General features: G+C 46.9%; 1 protein-coding gene across 4 annotated transcripts; it reads left to right on the forward strand.

Moving 5' to 3' along the window:
- The first annotated feature begins 555 nt into the window (after positions 1 to 555).
- HORMAD2 (HORMA domain containing 2) lies at positions 556 to 24,705 on the forward strand. 4 transcript variants are annotated; one of them, XM_048323179.1, is made up of 14 exons: positions 556 to 639; positions 1,342 to 1,426; positions 2,833 to 2,917; positions 3,684 to 3,828; positions 5,406 to 5,469; positions 6,444 to 6,480; positions 7,744 to 7,764; positions 8,457 to 8,474; positions 9,760 to 9,827; positions 12,788 to 12,939; positions 13,478 to 13,731; positions 13,881 to 13,986; positions 15,313 to 15,377; positions 24,383 to 24,705. In XM_048323179.1, the coding sequence occupies exons 3-14, from the start codon at positions 2,873 to 2,875 to the stop codon at positions 24,497 to 24,499; spliced, it is 1,092 nt and encodes a 363-aa protein (XP_048179136.1). In that variant the 5' UTR covers positions 556 to 639; positions 1,342 to 1,426; positions 2,833 to 2,872; the 3' UTR covers positions 24,500 to 24,705. The 4 variants fall into 4 exon arrangements, with proteins under 4 accessions (XP_048179136.1, XP_048179139.1, XP_048179138.1 ...); XM_048323182.1 differs by lacking the exon at positions 15,313 to 15,377; XM_048323181.1 differs by lacking the exon at positions 8,457 to 8,474.
- The last annotated feature ends 1,029 nt before the right edge of the window (positions 24,706 to 25,734 follow it).

The raw sequence follows: 25,734 nt of genomic DNA on the forward strand, positions 1-25,734 counted from the left end.
TGGGAAGAATTGGTTTAGGCAGATTATTCTGTAAATAAGATACCAATGAAATAGAGAACTGCCTCCTTGCCTAGGTTGTGACACGGGCTCCAAAATACTCTGCTCCTTGTGAAGTCCCTGATGCCTTTGAGTTGGGATGATACCAAAACTCCCTTTCCCTAGAAAAGTACCAGAATATTCTAAGAACGTGGATTTGAGTAACTTAAATCTGTACCTCCTTTGGGGTGATATGCTGCCAATAAGCCCAGTATTTTACTATAAAGTGATTTTTAACAGATATTATATCACACTACTGCCCCCGCCACGGCCGTGCTTTTGCAGGACCTTATCCTGCCCGAATTCCTGGGACACGGCGGCAGGGATAGGGACAGGAACAGATATAGAAGCAGAAACAGAGACAAGGGCAGGGGCAGGGACAGGGACAGATACAGCGACAGGGGCACAGCAAGGGCAAGAAGAGCCACGGGAACATGGAGAGGTGACGAGATACGAAGGCGGCCAGGGCCAGGGCAGGGCCAAATCTCCGCCTCACGGGCTGGGCCGCCCCCGCCTCTGCCCGCCCCCAGCACCGCCCACACACGGGGGTCCGGCGGCACCGTGCCCAGGGGAGAGCCCGCGGAGCCGGGGTGGGCGGCGCAGGTACGGGAACCGCCCGGGAGGAGCAGGGCAAGCCCTGGCCGCGTTTCAGGGGAGCCCCAGCGCCTCAGGGGTCCCTCAGCGCTTTAGGGTCTCCCCGCGCCTCAGGAGGAGCCCCCCCCCCCCCCCCCCTTCCTTCAGGGGCTCCTCAGGGAGCTCCTTACAGGGCCCCTCGGCGCCTCAGGGGGCCCGGAGCGCCTGAGGGACCCCTCAGTGCCTCAGGAGTCCCTCCGCTCCTCAGGAGGATCGCCCGTACATCACAACGATTCCCAGTGGTTAAGGGGAACTCCCCGCATCTCAGGGGGACCCCAAGTACCTCTGGGGGCTCCTCCCGCTCCCCACGGGGACCCTCCTCTGCCTCTGGGGCTTCCCCCGCGCCTCAGGGATCCCTCAGCGCCTCGGGGCTCCCGCGCCTCAGCCCCGCCGCCCCCGCACGGGTCTCAGGGGTCCCTCAGGGGCTCCGGTGCCTCACGGTGCTGCCGTGTGAGAGGCAGGACCCCGCCTGGGCTTCCACTCATAAAAGCCCCCAGGAACCTCCCCAAAAAAGGCGTAAACCCCGTCTTTGGAGCCGTGGCTGTTTTTTTAAGGGTTTCGGTGCCGCACGTGTCCAACATCAGGCACAAGGGGCGGAGTGAGGGGTGCAGGGCTGAGGGTGCCGGGGAACGGGGTTCCTGAGGATGAGGGGGTTTTTTTCCCGTTTAATAGTTATTTCCTGATATTTGGTGATAAGCTGGCTGCAGAGTGGGGAAGTGTTGGAGTTCCAGGGTACCTTTTGTCCCTGCCAGCCCAGGTGAGACACTGATGCCAAAGTCTTGTACCTGAGCAGCTGGGCCGTAATGGTTCAGCTTGATCTGTGTGATGTTTCCTCCTCAGTAAATCAGTATTAATGTGGTATGGTTTATAAAACCATTTTCTTATGTCTTACCTTATATTTCTTTCCTCTTATATCTTTGTCTCACCTAAGTCAGCTTTATTTAATTAACAACCTCACGTTGTAATTACAACACCTTTGTCTGCTTTGATTGCATTCCAGTCCTGCTCACAGTGCCTGGGTAAAAAAAAAAGCAACTTTGCTAAAATATTTAACACATTAAAAATTTTGCAGGTGTGTATTTGTTTAAATATACTTTTATAGCTGTAATCTGTCCTCATTACTAAAAGAAGTGCTAAATTTAGCATAAAAGCTGTCACCATGTTCCGATCAACATGTCTTAATGACTGCCAACAAATGGAAATGAGGCTTCCACAGGAAAAAAAATGCACAAAAGGTGCAACTGCAGAACAAGGTTGGATCAGCTGAGTTAATAAAAGGCTGCATTAGGTCAGGAGTTAAATCACCCTGCTGTGTTTGTGCTATTACTTTAATTGTTACTGGGAATATCGACTGGCTGCGGACACGGCAGCGTCCCTCTGGGACCCGTTCATGGTGTTTCCTTTCATTGACATCCCCCGCTTACAATGAGTTGTGGAGATCTCCCAGCAAGTAGTTTTTCCAACCAGTTAACGCAGGTCTTGTTAATTCCAGCTAATGGAAGTTTTTAATCAGGATTGTCAGATGGTGCTAAATCAAGCGCCTCACTCAAGTGAGAAACATGGAATATCCAACATTATTACCTGTATCAATCAGCTCCCCATTCTGGTAAAATGAGTATTTTCCTCTTCAATCTAGGCTTGTCTAACTGAAACAATTTGGACTTCTCTCCTTTTTTTTTTTTTTTTTTTTTTTTTTTTTTTTTTCTTTTTCTCCTTTTTTTTTACCTTTCAAGGTGTCCCAGAAGAATCATTCCCTTATTCCGGCCAAGACTGATGTTAGCGCTTTTCCTGCTTACCCTTGCTAAAATATTAACTGCTATTGGCAGACCTCCAGTTCTTTCACATTCCCCCTTCACACTTTCTAATGGTTGTAGAAATTAACATTTGAGGTTTGGAATATGAGAAATGCATTCTGAAGTGGCACCGACTGACACCAGGTGCAGTTGTGGCCCTGAATTTCAAATACTATTGATCATTTACCAGCAAGCAGTTTCCATGCTCTGCAGGCTCAGTGCCATGGAGTACCCTTGGTTTGCTTTGCTTTACCTGTCCTGCCTGGCAATTAGCTTTCAAACTCTAAGGAATCTCATTCTTACTTTAATATAGATGAGAAATAGCAGTAACTATGTTTTCCATGTGTCTCACATCTTCTTTATTTTTCAGGATTTAGTTAGAAGTGGAAGGCAGGTCTTTGAAGGACAGGATGGCTGCTCAGCAGCTGCTCAGGCAAAAGAAAAAGCGCTCTAAGGTAAAAGATTAAAATATGGTGGTGCAGACAATCTTAGCTCTCAGTCTGGGACCTGGCACGCCTGTGCCTGCGGAGGTGGGAACACTTTCTGTTGTCTGCACTGTTTCTAGTTGGATTAATTCCAATTCAGGAAGAAGCAGTGTGGGGCTCTGACATGATTTGACTCAATAAATGTAGGCTCATTAGGTGTGCACAGAGCTTTATTAGCAGGAAGAACAGCAATAAAGTAATAGAACTAAATTTAGTGCAGTGTCCACTGCATTGTTCCTGTTGGCATCACACAGCGTGTATTTACCGTAGCTCCAGGTGCTGTTTTACAGCTTGGAGTTAAAACCACTCTGTTGGCAACTCAGGCTGCTGTCAGAGCTCAAAACAGCAGCCTTTGGTACAGGAGCAGCTGCCACACCAGCCCTGGCACTTGTGTGGCTCCACAATTACAAATACACACCTTTTTTGGGGGTGACTGTCTGTTAAGTGCCAGTATTGGTACAGTGGAGGGGGCGGGAATGTGGTAAAGGGGAGGGAACGTCCAACCAGTGCCCTCTGCGTCTGAGTAATGATGTCAGATCTATTGATCTCTACCCTTAAATCATTTAATTCCACCCACCTTAGACACGAGTTTTCCCTGCCTAGCTTAAACAGTAGAGAAGCCTTAAAATTACATTTCTAAGTTACCCTCTTTCCACCTGCTGAGACTTGTTTCTAAATATAATCCCTGTGTTACACTTAAGAGGGTGCTATTTTTGGTGTTGCCTTGCTTTTCCAGGAAGCAGTGCTATTCCCTGAGAACATCACCACGGAGCAGCAGTCCCTGGTGCTGGTGAAAAGGCTCCTGGCTGTCTCCGTGTCCTGCATAACCTACATGAGGGGGCTGTTCCCAGAGAGCTCCTACGGCACTCGCTATCTGGATGGTAACACTTGCAATCTGTGCTGAGTGCTTCTTTCTACTCACTGTATTTTAGCTGTAATCTGCCTTGTGTGTTACCTTCTGGCTGTGCATATGTGTGAGTGCACTTTGGGTAGGAGTTGGCTGCAAATTCTCAAGTCTTCTCAAGTCTGGGTGCAGACAGAGCTTCTGATAGCATGGAAGACAACCTCGAGCTCCTGGCTTCTCTGTTGGTGTTTCTCTTGGTTTAGAGTCATTCCTTGGTATTGCCAGCCCCGTGAATCAGGTCTCAGAGCCAGGAGAGTGACTTAAAAATCAGAAAGTTTTAAAAATTTACTCTTATTGGAATGGGTTTTTTTTCTTTCAGATTTTTGAACCTATGAGGCTCACATTTTTAGTTTTCCTTGGGAGATCGAAAGTAGATTTGTTGTTTTTCTTAGAATTGTAGAATGGTTTGGGTGGATGGGACCTTTTAAAGACCATCGAGTCCAACCCCCCTGCCATGGGTGGGGACACCTTCCAGTAGACCAGGTTGCTCCAAGTCCCATTCAACCTGACCTTGAATATTTCCAGAAATGGAGTATCCACCATCTCTCTGGGCAACCTGTGCCAGTGTTTTACCACCCTTATTGTAAAAACCTTACTTACATCTAATCTAAATCATCCCTCCTTCAGTTTAAAACAGTTTTATTGTTGGGGTTTGGGGTTTTTTTCCATGAAGACTATCTCACATGTGCTTTGGGAATCAGAACTTTTTAAGGAGAAAAAAAGGACTTTCAGAACCAAACTCTTGTCACACGATCCCAGGAATTAGTGATGCTTTGATTCATGAATGTCTTTATGAGCATTCAAAGTGTGAAATGTCTCCACACATTCTAGTCCATTTCCATGTTGTCCCTTATGGCATCAGTTGCCCTGAAACATGTTCACGTGTACTTTGTAGATTTGGTTGAAGGCACAGAAATCCCAGGTTGGCTCTTGATCCCCTAACTCTGAAAAGCCTCTGGTCAAATGTCAGGTCTGTCTAGTGCCTTTTGATGGAGCATGTTAACCTTTGGCCTGCTCACATCTTCAGGAGCCCCTTAGTTGAGTGCTAAGGTGTTATTAATCCACCTCTTCACCTGCAGGACAGGTTTTCCTTTTGCCATTGTGAATGCCTGGAAGCACAGGTAGAAGGAGCTGTGTGGAAGAGCTTCACAGAAATAGTTTATTGTGAGCACACTCATAGAGACATCACCTCACATGGATGTTGGTGAAATCTGAAAGCAGATGGGAAGGTGTTAGGGAATGGTGGGATAGGATGGAGTGGAGAAGAGGAGGGAAGAGAGGTTAAAGCTGCTGGTGTTTTGAAATAAAGCTGTAACTCCAACTCTTCTTCCTGGGGAGCCCAGGGCTTCTGAGGAAAGCTCTGACATTTGCAAACCCAGCAATAAGTTTGTGTCAGCCCACCTGGGACTCTCGGTGGAAACCCAACATTTCTGCTCAGGAAGGACCTTCAGATAAAACTTTATCCAAAAAAGGGAGGGTGGATTGGCTTAGTTTCAGTGTTTGCCCAAGAGCTGTGATAAGGATTGTAACTATGTGCTAAATCTGGTTTTGCAGACCTCTGTCTAAAAATTCTCCGAGAAGATAAAAGCTGTCTGGGATCGTTGCAGATAGTCAAGTGGTAAGTGAGTAACAGCGAAACCAAGACAAGATTGTGCTGAGTAGGAGACATCTGCCCCTGCATTCTTCTTCTTCCTGAACTGGAAAACATCATACTCTGGTGCCAGGGGAGCTCCCACTGCAGCTGGGGGTGCTTGGCCCCTGGGTAAGCAGGACAGGATTAGTGACTGAGATCATGTGAGTTCGAGGTCTGTGGAAGTGTTGGCTGCAGTGAGGTCATGGTCAGGCCCCAGAACACATGTGGCAGCAGAGGTGCAGAGAGAGGGTAAAGACTGTCATGAGATCCTTTCCGTCGTGTTTGGTCTTTTCTACTTTCACTTTGGTAGGGATTCTTGCACTTGTTTTTCAGTATGTACAGTATTTTATCTCCCTCTCCAAATATTGCACAGCTTTGTTCAGGATGTATTTCACAGTTGGCATGTTCCCAACAAGCAGGAAAACTGTCTCTGATGTGCTAAGGAGATACCTTGCTGCACATTCTTTGACTCCAAGAGTAAATATCTGGCCATTGCTGCTTCAAATAATATTTACTGCTTTGAGAAAATCCATTGCTGTAAACTCTGCATCAGATAACAAAGATTTACAAGACCAGGCATGTTCAGATTGAGCCGAGCTCTGTACAAGGCTGATGGGAAAAGAGCCATCAGTGCTCTGGCTGGGGAGCTGGAACAGAGCACTGAGCAGGGACACACTCAGAGCCAGCCTTTGGCCTCCAATCCTTGTCTTTGTCAGGATTCAGGCGGGCTCTGGGCTGACAGGATAATGCCCCAGAAGTATAAACAATGCACAGATGCAGAAAGGAGGACGCTGCCTTCAGGACTGACCTGGAAAGGACTTTGCAAACCTCAAATGTTGTTGGTTGTGTTGTCCTAATTCCAGAAAAAAATGCTCTTTGACCCACATCTAATGAGTGTGTTTACAGATCAGGAGATAAGTATTTCTGGTTAGTATTAACATGGTTTTTTTCCCTGGCAGGATTCAAGGTTGTTTTGATGCTTTGGAGAAGCAGTATGTAAGTGTTTTTTTCACTTTTTTTAATGGAGTGTCCTATTTCTTCATAAAGTAAGGACAAAGCTGTCCTTCCATTCCTGCTGTATTTCTCTTGTGATCTTTGATGCACACGACAGCCTTTACAGCTGTGGGACAGGGGGAAGATGCTGCCCTGTGTATGAGATCTGAGATTTTATGCCTTGAGCTCAAGTCCTGACCACTGTTGCTCTCTGGGCTCACCTGTCCATGGTGTGGGAACCAATTTGCAGCCTGCAATGGATTGCTCTTAGTTCTGTGCTCTACATTTGTGTTCTCTAATGTCTGATAGAGACTCTGCCAGGCAGAGCTGAGATCTGGATCTCCTGCCTATTTTCTTGAGAGAGGTTCTGTGCTTCTGCTATCCTTCATTTCCTTTTCCCTGGTATTTCCCCTTCATCTCTTTTTCTCTAACCCTCCTGGCTTTTCTCTCAGGCTCAGAATCTATCACTTTTTTTTTCTTAATTCATCGAATAAGGTATGTAACTGCTTCCGGGACAAAACCAGCTAGCAAGTGCTCATATTCCTTGCTGATTCCCACATAAAAACTGCCCTGCACAGGGAAAACCACCACTTGCTGTCCTCTGTGTCAGCACTGTTCACCAGCCCAGCTCCTCCCGACCAGGTGGAGCACTGGTCATTCTGGCACTGATGATCTCAGTGTTTCTCAGACATCAGTACAGCTGTCAGTGTGCACAAGATAATTAACAACGTTGTGAGCACAGTTTAGTGCCTGCTGACAGCTCTAGGAGGTATTTAGTCCTTTGTTATTTATGAGAGACATAAATTAATTGTTTGACAAGGATTAAGGAAAACCTGAGGGATTTAATGTGTGTTTTAAGATTGTTTTTAAGGGCAGTCCCATGTGCAGTTCCTTGATAGAAGCATAAATTAAATACCTTTGGGGAATTTCACAGCAGAAAGCAAATATGAACCTTCGCTAGGGATGGGTGTTCTTGTAAAGAGTTTTAAATCAGTATTTGGGGATCTGTTTGAAAGGAGTCCCAAGGGAGAGTGCTGAGCATGGAGTTATTTTTTGGGAAACTGTGTCAGGCCAGGCAAACTGGCCACTAGGTGTTGCTGATGCTGTGCTGGGAAGAATCTGCAAAAAGGGTTTTAACTCCTGGTTTGTTGAGTGTATCTATTTCTTCTCCCTGTGTAGGCACTCAGGGTTTGATAGGACTTGCTTTTCTTTGCTCACTAAGGTTAGATGTTGATTTTGTGTTTTGTTTTGATTTTCCCTCCTTAGCTACACGTGGCTGTCCTTGCAGTAAGTAAATGAATACAAAGTGGTTTTCTCTCCCCTCCCCTGCTTGAAAGAGATACGGAGTCAAGGTTGTGTCAACCCATTTGGGCCTTTTTAAAGGAGAAGCTAAAGTGTGTGTGATTTTTAATAGAGCTGTGACCTTTCTTAGATACAGTAAACGTGGAGTTCAAGGCTGCATGGAAATGTTTTTCTCAGCATGTCAGACTTCTGACTGAGGCCTTATTTGTGTCCTTAAACTCTGAGAAGCACTTTTATGTGATTCTTGTCATGGAAGCTGCCGTGTCCTCTCCATTTCCCCCTGCAGAAGAGTCCTCCTTATTACTCTGGTCCTGGAGAAACCACACACTGGTGGTTCCATAGGCAGCTGTTGGCCCCAGCCCCCTGCAAAGCGCCAGGAGCTTTGCTCACCATCTACTCTGTGCATCATCTGAGCACTTAAACCCCAGGCATCAATAGCTGCCTGTGAGGGTTGGAATGGGAATTAGCCTCATTCCTCCAATACTACATACACTTCTACCTGTCTTTGAAGTTGTAAGTATTGACTGCTGATAGAGGAAGGCTCTTTCCCAGCCATTCCTTTCTCTGATCCCACACTAAAGATAGCACAATCTCTGCTGTAAATTGAAAATATCCTTGTTAGTCACTGGTTCAAGTTGTCCCGGGGAGAATGCCCTCACTGTGCTTTCTTGTAACAGATTTACACCAATCCTGAGGTAAGAAAGAGTCTTAATTAATCTTTGAGGCAGCTGAAGACATGGGTGAGTACATTTGTATTCAGAGTGGAGTTGGAGGCTTAAGTCCTACCCTGACATAGCTACTTGGTGACCCCATTTCTGTTCCTGTGCCTTCACTCCAGAGTGCCAGCTCAGTGAGCTGCATTGTGATCAAACACCAGGCTGAGGGCCCACCAGGGCCTCAGGCAGGGATGTTAGCAGACAACTAATGGGCATGTTCAGAGTTTTGTTTTAGTTTCCCAAAGAAGAAAAATGGGAAGTTCAAAACAACTCATTTGCAAACCACCTTTTTAACAGCCCTGATGAAAAGAGCTGGTTTGTCATCATGCAGAGAGGTATAGGACAGAAGTCAGGAATCCCTTCAGACCTGGATGGATTCGTTGGGTAGTGCCTGTCCTTGGCCTCTCAGTGTTCCCTGCCGTGTTCCTGTTTTGTTTCATCTGAGGGTGTGATCCGGGAGTGAGGGTGTGCATCCATGCTGGAGATCAGAGAACAGCTGCAGACCCTTTGCACCTGAACCAGTTCTGCTGCGTGGCACCTCAGAGTCTGGGGACAGAGCAGGAGCTGAGCCATGCCAAGGCTGGGATTGGCAAGGAAGGCTCAGAGTTAAGGACTCAGCTGAGCTCCCACTAATCGACCTCATTGTCTCTGGAAGAAGTGAATTATAGGCATGGAATTAGTGTACAATAGACCCTTTCTCTTGGGGGGAAGCTGTCTGTTCTTCCTAATTGTTTTATTCTCTGATCCTTTTAAATGGAAAATCATCCCCGATTTTTGTCTACCTCAAAAAAAACTCCGGTGAAATTCAGCGACTTTTTCCCATGCAATATTGTTTGGATTTCCCTGTGGGAAGAGTCCTCCAGGCCATTGTCCCCATACAGAGCACGGGGCCAGGCTTCCTTGTGACACTGGTCATCCATGCAGCTTCCCAGTTTTCCTTTTTCAAGGAAACACTGTGAGGACTGGCCAGCCCTGGAGCCTTGCTAGAGACTAAAGTTGGAGAGCCAGGCCCATGGAGGAAGTAGAAGGAGGAGGCAGGAAGTTGGTAATTTTGTTGTGATTCTTTCAGTGCTGGGTAAGATGTGGCTGTTAAGAGAATTTGCCAAAGCCCGTGCAGGCAGTAATAGAGTTAAAATTGTCAGCATGTCACTAAATTAATGCTGTGCTCTGGCAGAGAGTGTGAAAGGACTCTCCAAGCTCAGGACACATCTTGTTACTCAAAGTGACCCATTTCTGCTTCTCTTCTCTCTTGTTACATCTCTAGACAGTCACTGAACTGTATCAATTCAAATTCAAGTACAAAAAGAAGGTGCCCCAGATGGACATCAGCAGGTAAGGATTTGGGTTGTTTTCTCAGGGTTACACTAGAAACTGTGTTCTTGAAGCATGAAGAAGCTGCAGCTTATGATTGCCCAGAGAGGCTGTGGACTCCCCATCCCTGAAAGTGTCCAAGGCCAGGTTGGATGGAGTAGCCTGGTTTGGTGGAAGGTGGCTCTGCCCATGGCAGGGGGTGGAGCAAGATGAGCTTTAAGGTCCTTCCAACCCAAACCATCCTGGGATTCTGTGGTTTGAGCAGGTCCAAGTCATTAAGCAGGTGTAAATACCATCAGAGTTGAGGATATTCACCTTACAGGGTATGAACTGCTGGGGGCATGAGCTGAAATGCTCTTACGTAGCACCATGAGGCCCTCAAAGTGCACCTGAGCCAAGGACAGCTGACAGAAGCAGTGCCTCATCAGGGAGGCAATGCAGAAACCAGCCCAGTTGTTGAGCTTGCTGCTGTCTCAGCTGACAAGAAGTGTTCTTGCACTTCCACCAGACATCCTCATGCTTTCAGGTGAAGCTTGCTCAGGTTTGAGCCCTTTCACCATGAGCCTGTGCCCAGGATTTTTTTCCCTCAGGTATTTGCATACGTGTGTTCTGCTTGAGCAGCCCTGCATGGGTGACCTGAGAGAACTTTCACTTAGGATGCCTGAGCTGATGGTGCAAAACGTGTGTCAGGAAGTAGCAGCTTTTTGCCTCTTTTTGGCACTCTCTGTTAGATATTTTAAGCTGTGTTAATAGACCATAGCCCTGTGGAGCTTCAAATAAATACTATCAAAGGCCATTGGCTATAACGAAAGCAAAGAAAAATAATTAACCTGTTTTTACTTTGTTCTGCAGTTGCCATTGGTGAAAGATGATTCTTGGAACCTGCCTGGACAGCAAGAGAGCTCTGCTGTCTTGTTTGCTCCTCAGGAAGCTCCTCCCCAGCACTCCCGGAGTGTGCCCTTAGCTGCTCTTTCTCTAAACGCATCCGAATAATTTGTACCACAAGGCAAAATTATTTTCTTTCGGGAGAAACTGGATTATCTCTGGAGTGACCTGTTGGCTGTGTCCTCCATTTCTGCTTCGAAGCTGCTGTCCGTTGTCTTCACCACACTGAGGGGAAGAGGAGATCTGGGATTTGAAAGATAATAGAGGGTCCTTGAAAACTCTGGGGTTTTAATCAGCCTTACTCATTAGTTCCTAGAAATAAGGACAGTCCCAACGTGGAGCTTGGGTGTCATTCATGTCATCCAGGGAGAGGCCAAGCCATCTTCCTGTCGTGTTTGAATGTGCTCTCAGGCTCCAGAGCCCATTGCACTGGATTCCTGGGCTCTGTTTCCTCAGGACTGGCAGTGCTATGGCAGGCTCATGCATGTCCCTGCAGTCCTTAATAATGCGATGTTCTGGCACAGATCAGGGAATTGTGTCATCTTTGCTAGCAGCTCCTTCAGCTGATAGCGCTGCCTTTTACACCTGCAGCAGTTGTCATCCTGTGCAAACTCAGAGTTAATCACTCTGGGAGAGACGTTTTGTGGGGCTGCATCATCGCATCCAAGGGATAAGGGGAAACTTTCTTCTAAATGGTCTTTACCTCATTTTAGATGGATTTTGGAGGAATTCATTGCCATGGATCCCAGTCCTTCCAAGGTTCAATTCCTTATCTTCTGCTTTTTGACTCATGCCTGCATGAAATTCTCAGTGTTATTCCCATATTGAAGCAGTGCTTGACCTGTTAATTCCCATGGACATCTCATTTCTTTTTTTCTTACGAACTTTCCTTTTGCCATTTCTGATCTGGTAATCCCACAGTTTGTGAAGGTGATGGATATTCCACTTTAGGCACTGCCAACATTTTTCTCTCACTGTGTATTTCTGAACATACAGGATTTAATCAAGGACCACAGTGTACATCTAATACCACAGAGTTTGGACTTCATGATCTTAGAGGTCTTTTCCAACCTAAATGATGCTGTGATTCCATACCTTGGGAAGTCAAGCTGTTCCACAGCCACCTCATTTTCATGGCACAAAGAAGCTCACCTGGAGGGGGGATTCAGTCTTAATTTGTTCCTTTCTATGGTTCAGTCAGTCAGGTTTACCCTGGGATGTTCTTGGGTTAGTTTTTTACTGCTTTTGATGCAATTTGGAGTGATTGTGTTGGGCACCCTCCAGCCTACGTGTAATGTCAGGGGTCTTCCAAAGACATAATGAAGGAGCTACGCATCTTTGTGACCCCTTCTCATTGAAGTTTAGGAAAGTTCAGGTCCCTTAGTCACACAGTGATTCATCTGCTCTGTCTGAAGTTAGCTGACTGCTCTTGAGTTGCTCATCTCATCTACCTCTGTTTTAATCAAAGAGAAACAAACTCCTCTGGAGTGCGATTCATCCCACTCATGTCATCCGTGAGTCTCTGTCTGGACTGCTGGCATGGAGCAGCCAGCTGACATTTGGATGGGTGAAGGAGGTGAGAGGAATGCCCCTTCGTCACTGCTGAAAAATGTGCCTCTGAGCTGCTTTTTCTTACATGGAATTGAGTGAGAACATGGAATTCACTTCTCTTCAAAAACTGCAAAATGGACTTGAAAATAGCCCCTGTGATGAATCGGCTACAAATGGGATCCTCAACTCATTCCTCTCATTCCTGAAATTGCTTAGGTGAAAGGCACTTGTTTTATGATCCTTTGATCCAATTTAATCATGTTCAAAGAAGTGAGTCATGACATTTGTATAATGGTTGCCCCAGCTCCGAAGTCTGTTCAAATGTAAATGCCAGGCCTCTGAGTTTGGAGCGGGTGTTCTGCTGATGCCACCCCATCCCTGGAGCCTGTTTCACTTCCCTGTTTATCTGGAAATTACATAAAGACATTGTAGCTTTGTCACTGGTGGTTTCAGACAAGTCAGTGGGTGCTCTGTGTGTGTAATTGGATCGTGAATATTCATGACTGAGGATAACAAATCCCTTATTCTTCTTCTTCCGATTGTAGCAACCACAGGGAATTTGTGACTGGGCTGTGCAGCGAGGATGTCAAACAGGCCAGCAGGCTCCTGCTGCGGACACTGTACCTGCTCATGCAGGACCTCGGGCCACTGCCCAATGACATCACTCTCACCATGAAACTCCTCTACTACAACGATGGTAGGTGGAGAGCAGTGTGTGCCTTAGGGAAGAATTCCATCAGTCTCTGTAATAAGCGTGAGCGCTGTGAGTAAAATAAAGCATAGAAAAGGGGAGATGGGAGAAGCTGTTGGCTGATAACACTGAGAAATGGTGTAACAGTAAATCTGATGCACAGGGATGGCAGGTGTTTTTAGGAAAGCTTTGAAATCCATATAAGAAGTACAGCCCACGTGGTATGAAAGGGAGACATCCTTCTTCCCTGGGGTTTTTTTGAGTTTGTTTCTTTAAGGTACTGACAATGTCAGGTTTTGCTCCAGCACTTTAATGGTATCTCAGCATCCTAAAATAATTTTTTCTTTGAGCCCCCTGATAATATTTGCTCAGCTCATTTTTCCCTTTGCATTCTGTCCCTTCCTCCTAAAAAGAAAAAAAAACCAGAATATTTTTAGTAGTCGATGTTACTTGAAGCTGGTTCACAATTGTTCTTTCTAAATCAGACTAAGGAGAGATGGAGCTCAGTTTCCCTGACCTCAGTGGGTTTCTTCTCCCTGTGCAGTCACTCCCAAGGATTACCAGCCCCCTGGCTTCAAGGAAGATGGCAGCCCTGGTGACCTGTTGTTTAGTGGGGATCCCATCAACCTGAGAGTGGGGTCAGTGTCCACTGACTTCCACCTTATGAAAGTCAGAGTGACAACTGACAAGAAGAGGGTGAGGAAGGCTGACAGCAACCTGATCCAGAAGAATGGCCCTACTGAGATCTCCCACCAAGGGCTGGACTGCGAGGAAGAGGAAGAGGAGGAGAGCACAAAGGTATAGAAATAGCTCTATTTGATTCTCACTGGAAGAACAGAGTTTATCTAGCAAAAACCTCCTTAAAAGAAACATTTTCTTTATGGATTTACCTCCTGGGTGTATTTCTTAGGTTATGGTATTAAGACAAAATATCATCTGCTTTACAGAGTCACTCTCCCCCTGTCAGAGCAGATTCAAGTGAGCATGAAGGGGACAAAAGTGACACCCATCCAGGCAGGAAAATGGAAGCATCTTTTTGCCTTGAAGATAAAGGTAAATGTTCAGTTTCAAAACTCCTGATTGTATCCCAGTACACTGTATCCCACACAATGTCTGGGTAAGGTCTTTCAGTGCTGTTAATAACAGTAGGTTATTTGAGGTATTAGAGGAAGGAATTGCTCCCTGGGAGGGTGGGCAGGCCCTGGCACAGGGTGCCCAGAGCAGCTGTGGCTGCCCCTGGATCCCTGGCAGTGCCCAAGGCCAGGTTGGACATTGGGGCTTGGAGCAGCCTGGGACAGTGGGAGGTGTCCCTGCCCAGGGCACTGGATGAGCTTTGAGGTCCCTTCCATCCCAACCCATTCCTTAATTCTGTGATTCTGTGATTCTCTAATAGTTAGATTTTGGATGAGCAGAGTTTGTCAGGCTGTTTGAATTTTGTGTCAGATCAGAATGACCTGTAACAAAGGGCTGGTTGATTATGCTCAGTTTGTTAACAGAAACATTTAATTTTGTATCAGTATCTTTGCAGCTCTTTATCTCAGCAGTTTTTTTGAGATAGGGAGGAAATGCACAGATCATCAAAACTGAGTTACATTATCTCCATGTCCAACAAAGCTCTTTTCCTTCAGCTGTTACAGTTTGACTTTTGCTAATAACTTCCATGTGGGAAAACATACATGAAAATACATGAGAAAAAAAGCCTTTTCTCTTGCCTTTAATCAACCCAGCCTCTGCTATACCATGCTGTGTTTGACCTTTGAGGCTCTGGGATATAGCCTGTGGAACAATACCATCTAGTGACAAAATGGTAAATAGCATTCCTGGGATTGCCGGGCAGTAGGATAAAGCAGCTTCCCTGCCTGTGAAATCACTTTTGCAGGTCTTTCTCCTGCTGATTCCCTGATGACTAGTAAGGAGTGAACTCATCCTGCCACTCGTGTTGCTCTGGGGATTTTAATAGGATCCTCCTCCTCTAAGCAGTTGCCTGATCTCATGAAACTGGGGCACTTTGGACACCCCCTCAAATTTTAATGAAACTGTTAATGAAATGTTAATAAATACTAACCAGGGGAGATCTCCCCTTCTTTCCCCCACCCCTCACACTCAGGGCATGTATAGACAGAGGCTTTGTTTTCTTAGATCCAGGTTGAAAGGAAGATTATATTTGATAGAGCCGCTGCAAGCTGATGTTCAGATGACACTTTATGCTGAAATCTCTCTTTCTAGGAATAAACTGCCACTGCTGGCAGTGTCTGAGAGCAAAGGTTACACAGTTTCATGGGATTTTTGCCTTGGTGGTTTAGTCAGGCTTCTGGATTATTATTTTTTTTTTTAATTAAGCACTTTGAAGCTAGTTTTTCTTTGCTGTTTGGGTTGCAGGTAGAAAGAGGAAGATGGAAATAAAGGAGACGGACAGGATGCCTTGCTCAAGAGCATGTCAGCAGGTGAGGAAGCTTTAGTGGTTCTGAGATGCTCCAGGCACAGGGGAATTCACTGCCATGGATCATTGCATCATCAAAGATGACACCAAATTCACTACCATTAGTGGATTTATTGTGCAGGATCACAATACATCGAGGCTACAGAGTAGCAGAGGGATGTAAGCATGAACTGGAAGCATGTAGGAAAAAGCTTTCCGCAATCAGCTTATTTCCTCCATCCAATACCAGAATCTGATTCTGTTCTCTAGAGTTGGTACCTGTGAGTAACACACACAGACTAAGCCTATCTCTGTCCCAGCCAGGCTGGTTTACCTATGCGTGCCTTTTGGATAAGGGTCTGAAATCACCACCCTATTTTGGGTTTGAAGGGTGTGTTTTTTGCCTAATATGGTCTTCACCTCTCCCCTCTTGCTTCTAGACTTTCTTTACATATGAGTCACAGGTACTTAATGAATCCTATCCCATTTTGGTTACCCCTCCGGGGTAGGAAGAATTATCCCCTGGAGGTACTGATCTCTTTTTTGATGGTTGTTGGGGCAACCCAAAAAATTAGGATAGACCAGATAGGTAGGTCATTTTAGATAAGTAAAAAGTTAATCTCACCCTGAAGGCTGCCCAGCCAAACCCTGATTCACCATCAGAGCCCAAACTCATGGGCATGTGCAGAGGTTTGTTCAGTGACAGGGCAAATCTCTGAATACCACCAGACTTGCCCCTTGATCCTCCTCCCATTCAAATGAGCTGAGAGTCATGTGAGCTTGAATGGTCAGAAACTGCATCTTTACAGGATAAGTTAATGAGAGTAGGAAATTGCTACTAAAATTTTCCCCGCCTCTGTTGAAAAGAATCCCAGGGTGTCTAACCCAGACAGCAACTGCAGACTGCAACACACCCTGTCATTCTAAAGGCATCTGCGAGGTATTTGCCTTGACTCTGGATCTTAGAAATGAACTTCTGTGCCTAGGCTGGTATTTTTCAAACTTTAACCATATTTTTTTTTCCATGTCACATCCTCCGGTTTCCTTCTGATCATTGTTTATTCTGTTGTCTATGAAAACAGGAGCCTTTTTTGTTTGCGACTCATGGTTGCCCCACTGATTCATGCTCTGACCTTCTTTTGGGGCTGTCACGGTGGCCAGCAGAGCCCCAGACACCTCTCTCAGCATGTGCATTTCATTAGAATTCGGTAGCAGGAGTGAGAGTGTCTGAAGGTGGTGGAAACAGCATTAGTTGCTGAAAAATGGAAGAATCACTTTATCCATCATGTGCTTCCAAAGACTTTTAAAAAAAATCCCAAGCCCTGGGAGATTCTTTTCTTTATGTATTCTTTGATACTATTTTTAAAACCTCATAGCTTAGAAGCTGGCTAGTATTTCACTCCGTTTAGGGAAAAACAAAGTCAAGCCAGTAGTTAGAATCATCACTGTAAAGCCCACACTAATAAAAAATTGGCACTCTTTTCCATATGAGAGGGACTTTCCCTTCTTTTCTGAAGGAAGTGGTTAAAACAAATGACCGTTGTGTATTCCATGTGAATCAGGAAGCCAAGCTTCTCTTGAAAAATGAGGAGAAGCTGGGATGGATGGGAAGTCTGAGTTAGGTGTTGTCTGATAAGGTCAGGTGTAGGTGAGATGGGGAGGAGCAGACCTGTTGGGATGTGAATGTGAACACCTTGTTGCCATCCAGACACTATTAATAGTGTTTTCCAGCTCTTGGGTTGGGGTGGAAATGCCAAGATTTTCTGAACTAACCAGAACAATTTGGAGTGTCACAGAAAATTGCTGTGATATTCAAGACGTTCTGAGTTTGAAACCGTTACCCACAGTCACAAGTTGCTTTTGGAAATGTGGGTGAGCACATTTCTGCTCTTCATCTGGAGTGAATCCTTCTGACTGCTTGGTTACCAAAAATAAAAACTGTGCTGTTGGAATTGAGTTTATTGGTCATGATCTTCCTGACCTATAGCTCTTCAGGAAAACCAGGAATGAAAGTATTAAAGGCTTATTTTTGTCTAATCGTCATGGGAGAGGCGAAGGATGTGGATCTGCCAAAAGAGAAGCAGCTCTTCCTGCCCAGTGAGAACTGGAACTGGCCTTTAGGAGTGGCCACAGAGAGTCTCTGACAGAGGGCTTTGCAGACTGGGGAAAAATTTCCATGTACTCTACTGGCTTCTTATCTGCCATCTCATGATTGATGATCCTCGGGATCAAATGAGAGATTGCCCTTTCCCAGCAGAGCATCTCTGCACTTAATCATCCAGAGTTAGACACCAGCATGTAAATTAGCCCACCTCTGCTGGCTTCAGGAGCCTTCTGATTGCATCAGCCAAGGGTTTGTCCTCCTGTGCTATCTTTGTGCATCTTCCTACTTTCCACTGGCATTTTAGGAGCTGGGAAGAGTTGGGGAAAATAGAGAATTGCTGCCCATTGGTTTAACTTATAGAAATCTGCTGGCAGGAATGAGGTCCTGCACTGAACTTGGGATAACTTATCAGTTCTTTGGCAAACTGCTCTATCCTCTTGTATGGAACATCCTTTAAAGTCCTTGTCCTGAAAATTGATTTTGGTCAGCATTGTCTTCATGTAAGCTAACGTTGCAGTGGAATGAGTTTGGAATGAAACAGAACTAGAAGATGAGTAAAATCTGACCATGTGAACGCCTCTGCAGGCTTTTATCTCCCATCAGGAAGCTGTGGGCTGAAGTTCTGGGGTGGTCCTTGGAGCACAGTCTCAGTGCACAGTGAGGCAGCCGTGCAGGGAGCCCTGGATCGCCCTGAGCTGGGAATGGTGTGGCGGTATCAGCACAGCACCAGGCAGCTCTGCCTCCCAGGCTTCTGGCTTCATCAGCTGCTGCCAGACAGTGCTCCTGCTGCTGGGCTGGCCCTGCTTGTAGACTTCTGTGGGACATGAGGGAGAGTGTTGACACTTGGCATTGTTTGGACATCCCAATGGGATCAGTGATGGCTCAGGGATTCAGCTATGGGATTCACTGGCTGCTGTAGGCAGCCTCCTGCCATGTGGATCAGCTCTCCTGATGGGAGCTGTCTGCAACTGAGATGTCTGGGGAGAGGTTCATACCTAAGTGTTGTGAATCAGGGCTGCTTTAGGCCTCAGAGGACAGTGTCTGGCCTCCAGCTGCTGCTCCTTGTGCAGAAGACTTGGCTACCTGGCCGTGTGCTCTTTCTCCAAGGGACTGTGGCAGTGATGGAAGCCAGTGGGGACACAGACTTTCATGGATGATGCAGTAATACCTGTCTGGTTTGCAGGGATCAGGATCAGTTACCCTGATGGAGACCTCAGAGCCCCTTCCAATGCCCACAGGGGCTCCAAGAGAGCTGGAGAGGCACTTGGGACAAGGGCTTGGAGAGACAGGACAAGGGGCAATGGCTTGGGACAAGGGCTTGGAGAGACAGGACAAGGGGCAATGGCTTCCCAGTGCCAGCGGGCAGGGATAGATGGGGTATTGGGAAGGAATTGTTCCCTGGGAGGGTGGGGAGGCCCTGGCACAGGGTGCCCAGAGCAGCTGTGGCTGCCCCTGGATCCTTGGCAGTGGCCAGGGCCAGGTTGGATGGGGTTTGGAGCAAATGGGATAGTGGAAAGGGGTGGAATGAGAGGGGCTCTAAGATCCCTTCCAATCCAAACCATTCCATGGTTCCTGTGCCCTGCTGAGTTGAAGTTTTGTACAGAGCTTCTTTCTGGCAGTGAAGGTCAGCACAAGTGTGTTCAGCTGCAGAACAGCAGCTTGGAGATCAAGACCTTTGTTGTCTGATTTTTCCCAGGCAAGCCACGTTCAGAAGTGCCACGACAGAAGGCGGTTGAAGGATGAAACCTGCCATGTGCAGAGCAATAGGAAAGCATTTTTCTGTGGCAATTTCATTATCTTGAACTTTTGCAGAAGAGAAAAAAAGCAGCAAGGTTTATCTCTGTCTGTCTATCAAGAGAGACTGTATCTGATGAGAAGTTCCCAGAACATTTTCCCCTCCAAACCAGCTGAAGCTACACAGACCCAAGCAATGAAGAGAGAAAGATTCAGAGATGAGCTTGCCTCTCCTTCCTGTGAGCTCAGGCCATGCTGGGAGGAGTGAGCCAGGGAGGTCAGGAAATTCCTGGCTTCTCTCAGTTCACGTCAGATCCTTAGCTGTATCTTGGGGCCATTCATCCCTTCCATGAGTTATCCCTGTCTAGCGTGCAGGAAGCAGTTTCCTAGTGATCTCCGCATGCAGAGGTGAGGCCTGTCACCCCGCAGATCCAGGGAGATTTAACCCTTGCACCCTCAGATTCCCCGGAAGCTCCCCCAGGGACATCTGCGGGAAGACGTGGCGCTTCCGTGCTGGCTGCCATTCCATGTGTTCATGCCGTGCATTCTAGCAGCCAGACCCTCTGGAGAAATCCCCATAAATGAAGGTTGGACACGTCTAATATCCCATGAGGGGCTGCTGGGTAGCAGCCTAGGAGGCAGGAGGAGTATCCATTGTCTTTTTCGCCTGAGTTACAAAGCTAGAATCAGGATTCTGGGAAGTGATTGTGATCCAGCAATGAGAATGTCCATCAGGGAAGTGGACAGTGTGATTGAGGGCCCTGGAGGAGATTAGCAGGGGAGATATTAATAATCTTGTCTTCTAACAAGAATTTTTGAAGCATTTATTTTTATTCTCTGGAAAGATCTGTTCATTAATGCTTTAAAAGCTACAAGACACACGAGGTGCAGAACGGGATGTGAGACAAAAGAGTGGCACCAAATGGCAAAGGTTTTATCAGGAGCTGAGGAAAAGGAAGAGGACTGGTGATAGTCAGCGATGTGTTGGCATGGTTTCCTGGGCACAAAAACGTGGCAACTTTCCACAGTAGCACCACACTGAGGGCCTTTCATTCTTCCACCTGCGTCACTTGGCTTTCATGCTAACCAGCGTGATCCTCCTGCATGGTCACAGATGGAAATCGGGATGGATGCCACTGATGTCAGTGTGACTGTGGCACTGGAAACTGATGGGAGCCCAGTGCTGCGCAGCCGCCGGGGTCAGCAGGGGCAGCTGGGGATCAGCAGGGCCACCCGACCTGCTCAGAGCACAGGGAAAGGGAGAACATTCCTCGGGACCTTGTCCACTCAGGTGGTGAATATCTCCGAGGAAGGGGGCTCCACAACCTCCCTGGATGACTTTTGGCAGTATTTCGTTGCCCTCACAGTAAAAAAGCCAAAACTGTCCTTATGTTTAAATGGAATTTCTTGTGTTTCCCTGGAAGTGCTCAAGGCCAGGTTGGATGGGGCATGGAGCAACCTGGCCTAGTGGAAAGTGTCCCTGCCCATGGCAGGGGAGTGGAATGAGATGAGCTTTAAGATCCCTTCCAATGCAAACCATTCTGGGAGTCTGTGATTCTGTGATTTCCGTTCGTGTCCGTCTCCTCTCATCCTTTCACTGACACCGCGATGTGTCCTGTGACCCTGGGTTTTTGCTGTGCTTGGGAGCACGGAGCAGCCAGCTGTCAGTGAGCAGGCAGGAGTTAGGTCTTAGGGGACCAATTTGAAGAGTCACCGGCTTGATTTTTGGAAGTGACAGGAGTTTGCTGTGCTGTTGACTCAGTAATAGCTGCAGCTGAAATCACAGGATGCCTCAGGTCACTCTGATTAACTTCGCTGATGATGAGAGTCCCCTGCACAGACTGTGTTGCCCTGACACCTGAGGGTCACTCTGCCTTATTTCAGCAGCTCCCTCTTGTATCTCAGTCCTTATTCTTCCAGCTTGCTCGATGGAACTGCACTTCTTTTAACATTCATGTGCTTGTGAGTTTGTCGGGATAGTTACAAGGTACCAAACAAAACCCTCCGTGTCCTGGACAAAGGGAACTCTTCTGAGGGCATAAAATTTGCCAAGTGCCAAAACCCAGCATGGGGCAGGCCAGGGACAAAGAGGGACACAGCCGAATGCTCTTGTGCAATTTTAGCTGTTCTGCATAGGATGCCTTGGGAAGCAAAACACATGTCAGGAAAGCTGTAAATTTTCTTCGATTTATGCTGGGAATTTTTTGGCCGGAATACGTGGGGACACTGGGGATTGCAAATTGCAGAGCACAAAACTGGGTCCTGATTGTGTCTATCTAAGAATAGCAGTGTGGCTGTGGTCTGCTCACTCCGTTTTGTCCACCAGTCTGCCTTGGGAAGGTTTTAATGTAAGTCTAATCTATTTTTAGCCTGATATCTTCTCCAGACAACGCGCAGCTGTCCTGTGAGTTTTATGCCAGAAATTAGTAACACTTGTATGATTCACAAGTTAGCTGGAGTTCTGCAGGAAAACTCCTGTGGCAAAATATTGCTTTTTTACACGTAGTAAAACAGGAGATTCAAACTCACTGTGTGTTCATGGTGTGACCCAGACCCTGAACTCTGCCTTGGACTCAGAGTCAGGAGGTCACAGAGCTGCTGCTTCCTTTGCTGCTTGCTCTGGGCTTGTCCCACCTGTCAGCATGGTCCCTTTTTAGGGTGAGGGTGCAAGGGGCTGCACCTTGTCCTACCTGCTTTTACAGCACCTGACTCATCCGTGGGGCTGGGGTTGTGTAAGAGGAAAAGCAACATTCTCACAGCCCAAGCTCTGACATCAGTTTTTCAAGTGAAGCATCCCAGTACATGGGAAAAATTAGAACTAATGAACTTCTGGAGGCTTTGATTGTATGTTTAATCAATGGGAGGGATTTCCTGCTTCTCGCCACACCGTTGAAGAGGTTTACTTTCTGCTTCAAGTCAAATAAGCACACGTCGGATCTGACTTAATCCCCTTTTGAGCAGCTTTTCTGGGGAAGAAGCTGGAGTGTTTGGTTAGGGATGGGAGCTGAAGTTGGACTTGGGGTCTGTTCCTGGCTCCGAGTTCCTACGTGAGCTTGGGCAGGGACAGGCCAGGACACGTTGGCTTTGGTGAAATACCTCTCACTCTTGACATCTGCTTCACTGGATGGGTGAATAGTGCTTCTCTACAGCCCTCCATGGCTTCCTTGGATGTTTTCACTCCTCATCTCAGGTTCCTGAGAGGTGCTCGTGCTGCCTGTGGTAAAGGGCAGGAAAACTGGGGGGAGCTGGCGTGCAAGCAGCTGCTCATTGTGGCTATTTCTCCACCTCACAAGTATCCCATCCATGCAGGAAATTCTGGAGGGATAGCAAAGGGGTAGAATCTTCACTGAGTAGCTGTCTGGGCTGTGGAAGATCCATTCCTCAATAGAGGAAATTAAAGCACCAGCTCTAGCTAGGTTTAGGCTAAAATAGGAGAGCTGCCTCATCCAGGTGATGAGGCTGGGAGACTGGGAATTGTGACCCTGCTTCATTGTGTGGCCAGCAGGACAGGGTACAAACCCTGCAGCTGTGTTAGCACAGCAGAGGTTTTGGATGCAGCATTTCTTCCTCTGGGCCCTTCACTTCAAAAAAAAAAAAAAAGAACCAGACAGGTTAAAACGATGCCAGGGAGAGTCAAGTAAAGAGCTGCCAAAAATGCCAGTTGGAGCAGCCGAGTATCAGGTGAGGAGCTGTAACACAGAGCCACTTATGGTTCTGTCCTCAAGCAAACGTGCCTTGGGCAGCCTTGGAAAGCTCTGTCAGCCTGACTGTGCAGGATGGGAGAGAACCTGCCCAGCCCACTTTGGCACATTCTTGTTTTCTCTGTTTTTAGGGAAAGGAAATTGTACTTTTGCATTAAGCAACATTGTGTTGCTCATAATGAAGAGGAGGGAAGAAAAACAATTTGAAACACGATAGAGAGGCGAAGTGAGGTTGTTTCAAAGTATTTTGCTGTTAATCCCTAATCAGAGCTATTTCACACATTAGAAAGCCCATTGCTATGCAGAGATTGCCGAAGCCTCATTCCAAGGTCAGATGGCAAGCAAGCCTTGGTGACGTGAGTGGGGAATTCTATAATGACCACATCTTGTAGTCTGGAGACCTTGTGCTCATCCCCGGGATGTGTTCTGGAATAGCTCTTTATTAACTCCTTGTGCTTCCCCTGCTGCAGTTCCGGGGTTCCTCATGCCTTGCAGTGACACTAGAGGGAGGTACTCCTGTTTGGGAGCAGGAATTCTGTTAGCGCTCCTTTCCCTCTCCATTCACCTCGCTGTCATCCAAGTGAACTTAGTTTTGGAGAGAAGCTCTGTGCCGTGGTGTGTCCCCTCTGCTCAGCTCCAGTGAGAGAGGCCACATTGCCAGACTGTGCTTCGTCCCTTCTGGGTGGGCGACAACACACGTTGCTCTCAGCAGCTCCAGATTATTATTGTAGAAATGCAAATATGTGACTTGATAAGGAGGATAAGTGAGTTTGTCCCCTGGCACAGCCAACACTTCAGCTGTCGTCCTGGCCGTCCATCTCCCTGTGGTCTGTCTGAAGTGTCTGTTCCATTGACTCATTTATATTCTCACATATATTTATCTGCGTTTTTTAACCTCTTGGTTTGCATGCTCAGAGTATTTCTGGGAGAGCTTTGTGTCTTTCTAGAGGGAAGTCAAGCCTTTTGGAAAAAAGCTTGCTTGGCTTAGTTCTTTTTCAGAGACTCACAGGTAGTTTTGAGGCCTGGGATTGACCAGCTCACACTGAATTCCCTGATGTACAAACAGAGGGACTGTGTGTCTTATCCTGAAAGGCTGTCACCACAAATTTGACCTTCTTTTCCATATATTACGATTGTCAGTGGCTGGTGGAGAAACCAATGCCCTATCAGCTATTACATTCCTCAGAGATCTCCTTGCTCCCTCTATTTTCTGTCAGTGATGGGGAGATGGGTTCTCTTCCCTGTGCCACCAAGCCCATTCCCTGTCCCTGAAGCTGAACCTGTTGCTTGCACAACTCTTACATTCCCAGCTCCATCCAGTATTCCAGTTTTGATTCCTTGCCTAACTGCTTTTCTGGGGAACAGGATCACACTGAGCAAAGCCAAGAGGATCCAGGCACACACATGGCAGTTTTGGAAGCTGCACTTTTTAATTCGTGTTGCAGGAGTGTGCCCTGTGAGAATGAGCCCTGTTTCTGATGGTTCTTACAGATAAACCTCCTGAACCTTGCCTTCAGCCAGGAAGAGGTAATAGGACCCGAGAAGAAAAGGAAGGTCAGTGAACCAGAGAAGCTGCCTCTGAACAGCAGGAAATTATGTTCGTTCTGACACACAATAGATTTGGAAGGTGTGAGTTTGCATTGTCATCTGACTGGTACAGATCTTTAACTCTTTCCCATCCCATGTGTATTTCTGCATGTTTATTTGTCTCGTGAAAGCTGGATTGCCGAGAGACAACAAGCACCAGAATTGTCATGGCACTGTCAACCAGCTGCACTTGTCTGATGTTCTAAAGCTGAGGATTTATCATTCCACGTGAATGGTGTCTGTGTGCTTCTTTCTGCCTCTTTCCCTCACACCTCCTGCCCCTCACTGGGTAAATCCCCTCCTCTGGGGCTGGGCTGTCCTGTGACACTCTGTAACCCCTATTTAATGGCATTATTTCTAGATGAACTCTGAGGTATCAATGCCAGCAGGCAGCATGTCTCATGATCCACCACATTGTGCTTAACTTCATCCTTTCTGCTGTTTCCAGAGCTTAGATTTTTTTCAAAGAAGGGGTCTTATCTCTGCTGAGTGCAGAGATAAACTAATCTGTACACATTTTCTGCTGGTGCTGGATGTTTAGGGTTTTTTTCTGACTCTGCAAGTAGTGTTGCCATGACTGAATTATCAGCTTATTTCTAAAGCAGCACCGAGGGGCTCAGCAGTTGTGTGATATAAATTGTGTTGCAATACACCCAGTTTAGAACCAGCTGTAAGAAGGGTGCCTGGTGGCTGCAAATACAGGTAAGGAGAGCAACACCTGACAAGTACCTGACCCATAGAGTCTGCAGTTGTCATCTGCTGTGGCAGTGTCCAAGATTGGCTGCAGACATCAGGGCCCTTCCTTACTTCTGGAGCAGTGATCTTTCCTTGCCTAAAGCTGCCAGGAGATGGGATTGATGCATCTCCCTTCTGCTTTGACTCTGCTTGGCCAGAAAGTTGAAAAGCCTGAGTTGAAAGCCAGGCTGGACCTGCCTGGTTGAACAGAAGTAATGCCCAAAGATGAGCCCCCTGAGGTGTTCTGCCACCCTCCTTCTCCAGGTAGTGGAGTGTTGGATTTCCATCCTAATGCAAATCCTGCAGCTGTCCCCCCTTGGCCCACAGCAAACAGACCCCTGCCTATCCCTGAGCCCCCCGCAGTGTCTGGCAGGTTCCATGGCCTGATACCTATTTCACAAAACCTGCAGAACACAAGCATTCTCCATTTTATCCTCACTTTCACTCCCGTGTTCTCATTTTTGCACCTGTGGCCTAATAAGCCAGTTTGTTCACATGCCACGGTGAGCCAGAAACTTTCC

Source organism: Corvus hawaiiensis, chromosome 18, assembly GCF_020740725.1.
Source record: "Corvus hawaiiensis isolate bCorHaw1 chromosome 18, bCorHaw1.pri.cur, whole genome shotgun sequence".
Taxonomy (NCBI): Eukaryota; Metazoa; Chordata; class Aves; order Passeriformes; family Corvidae; genus Corvus; species Corvus hawaiiensis.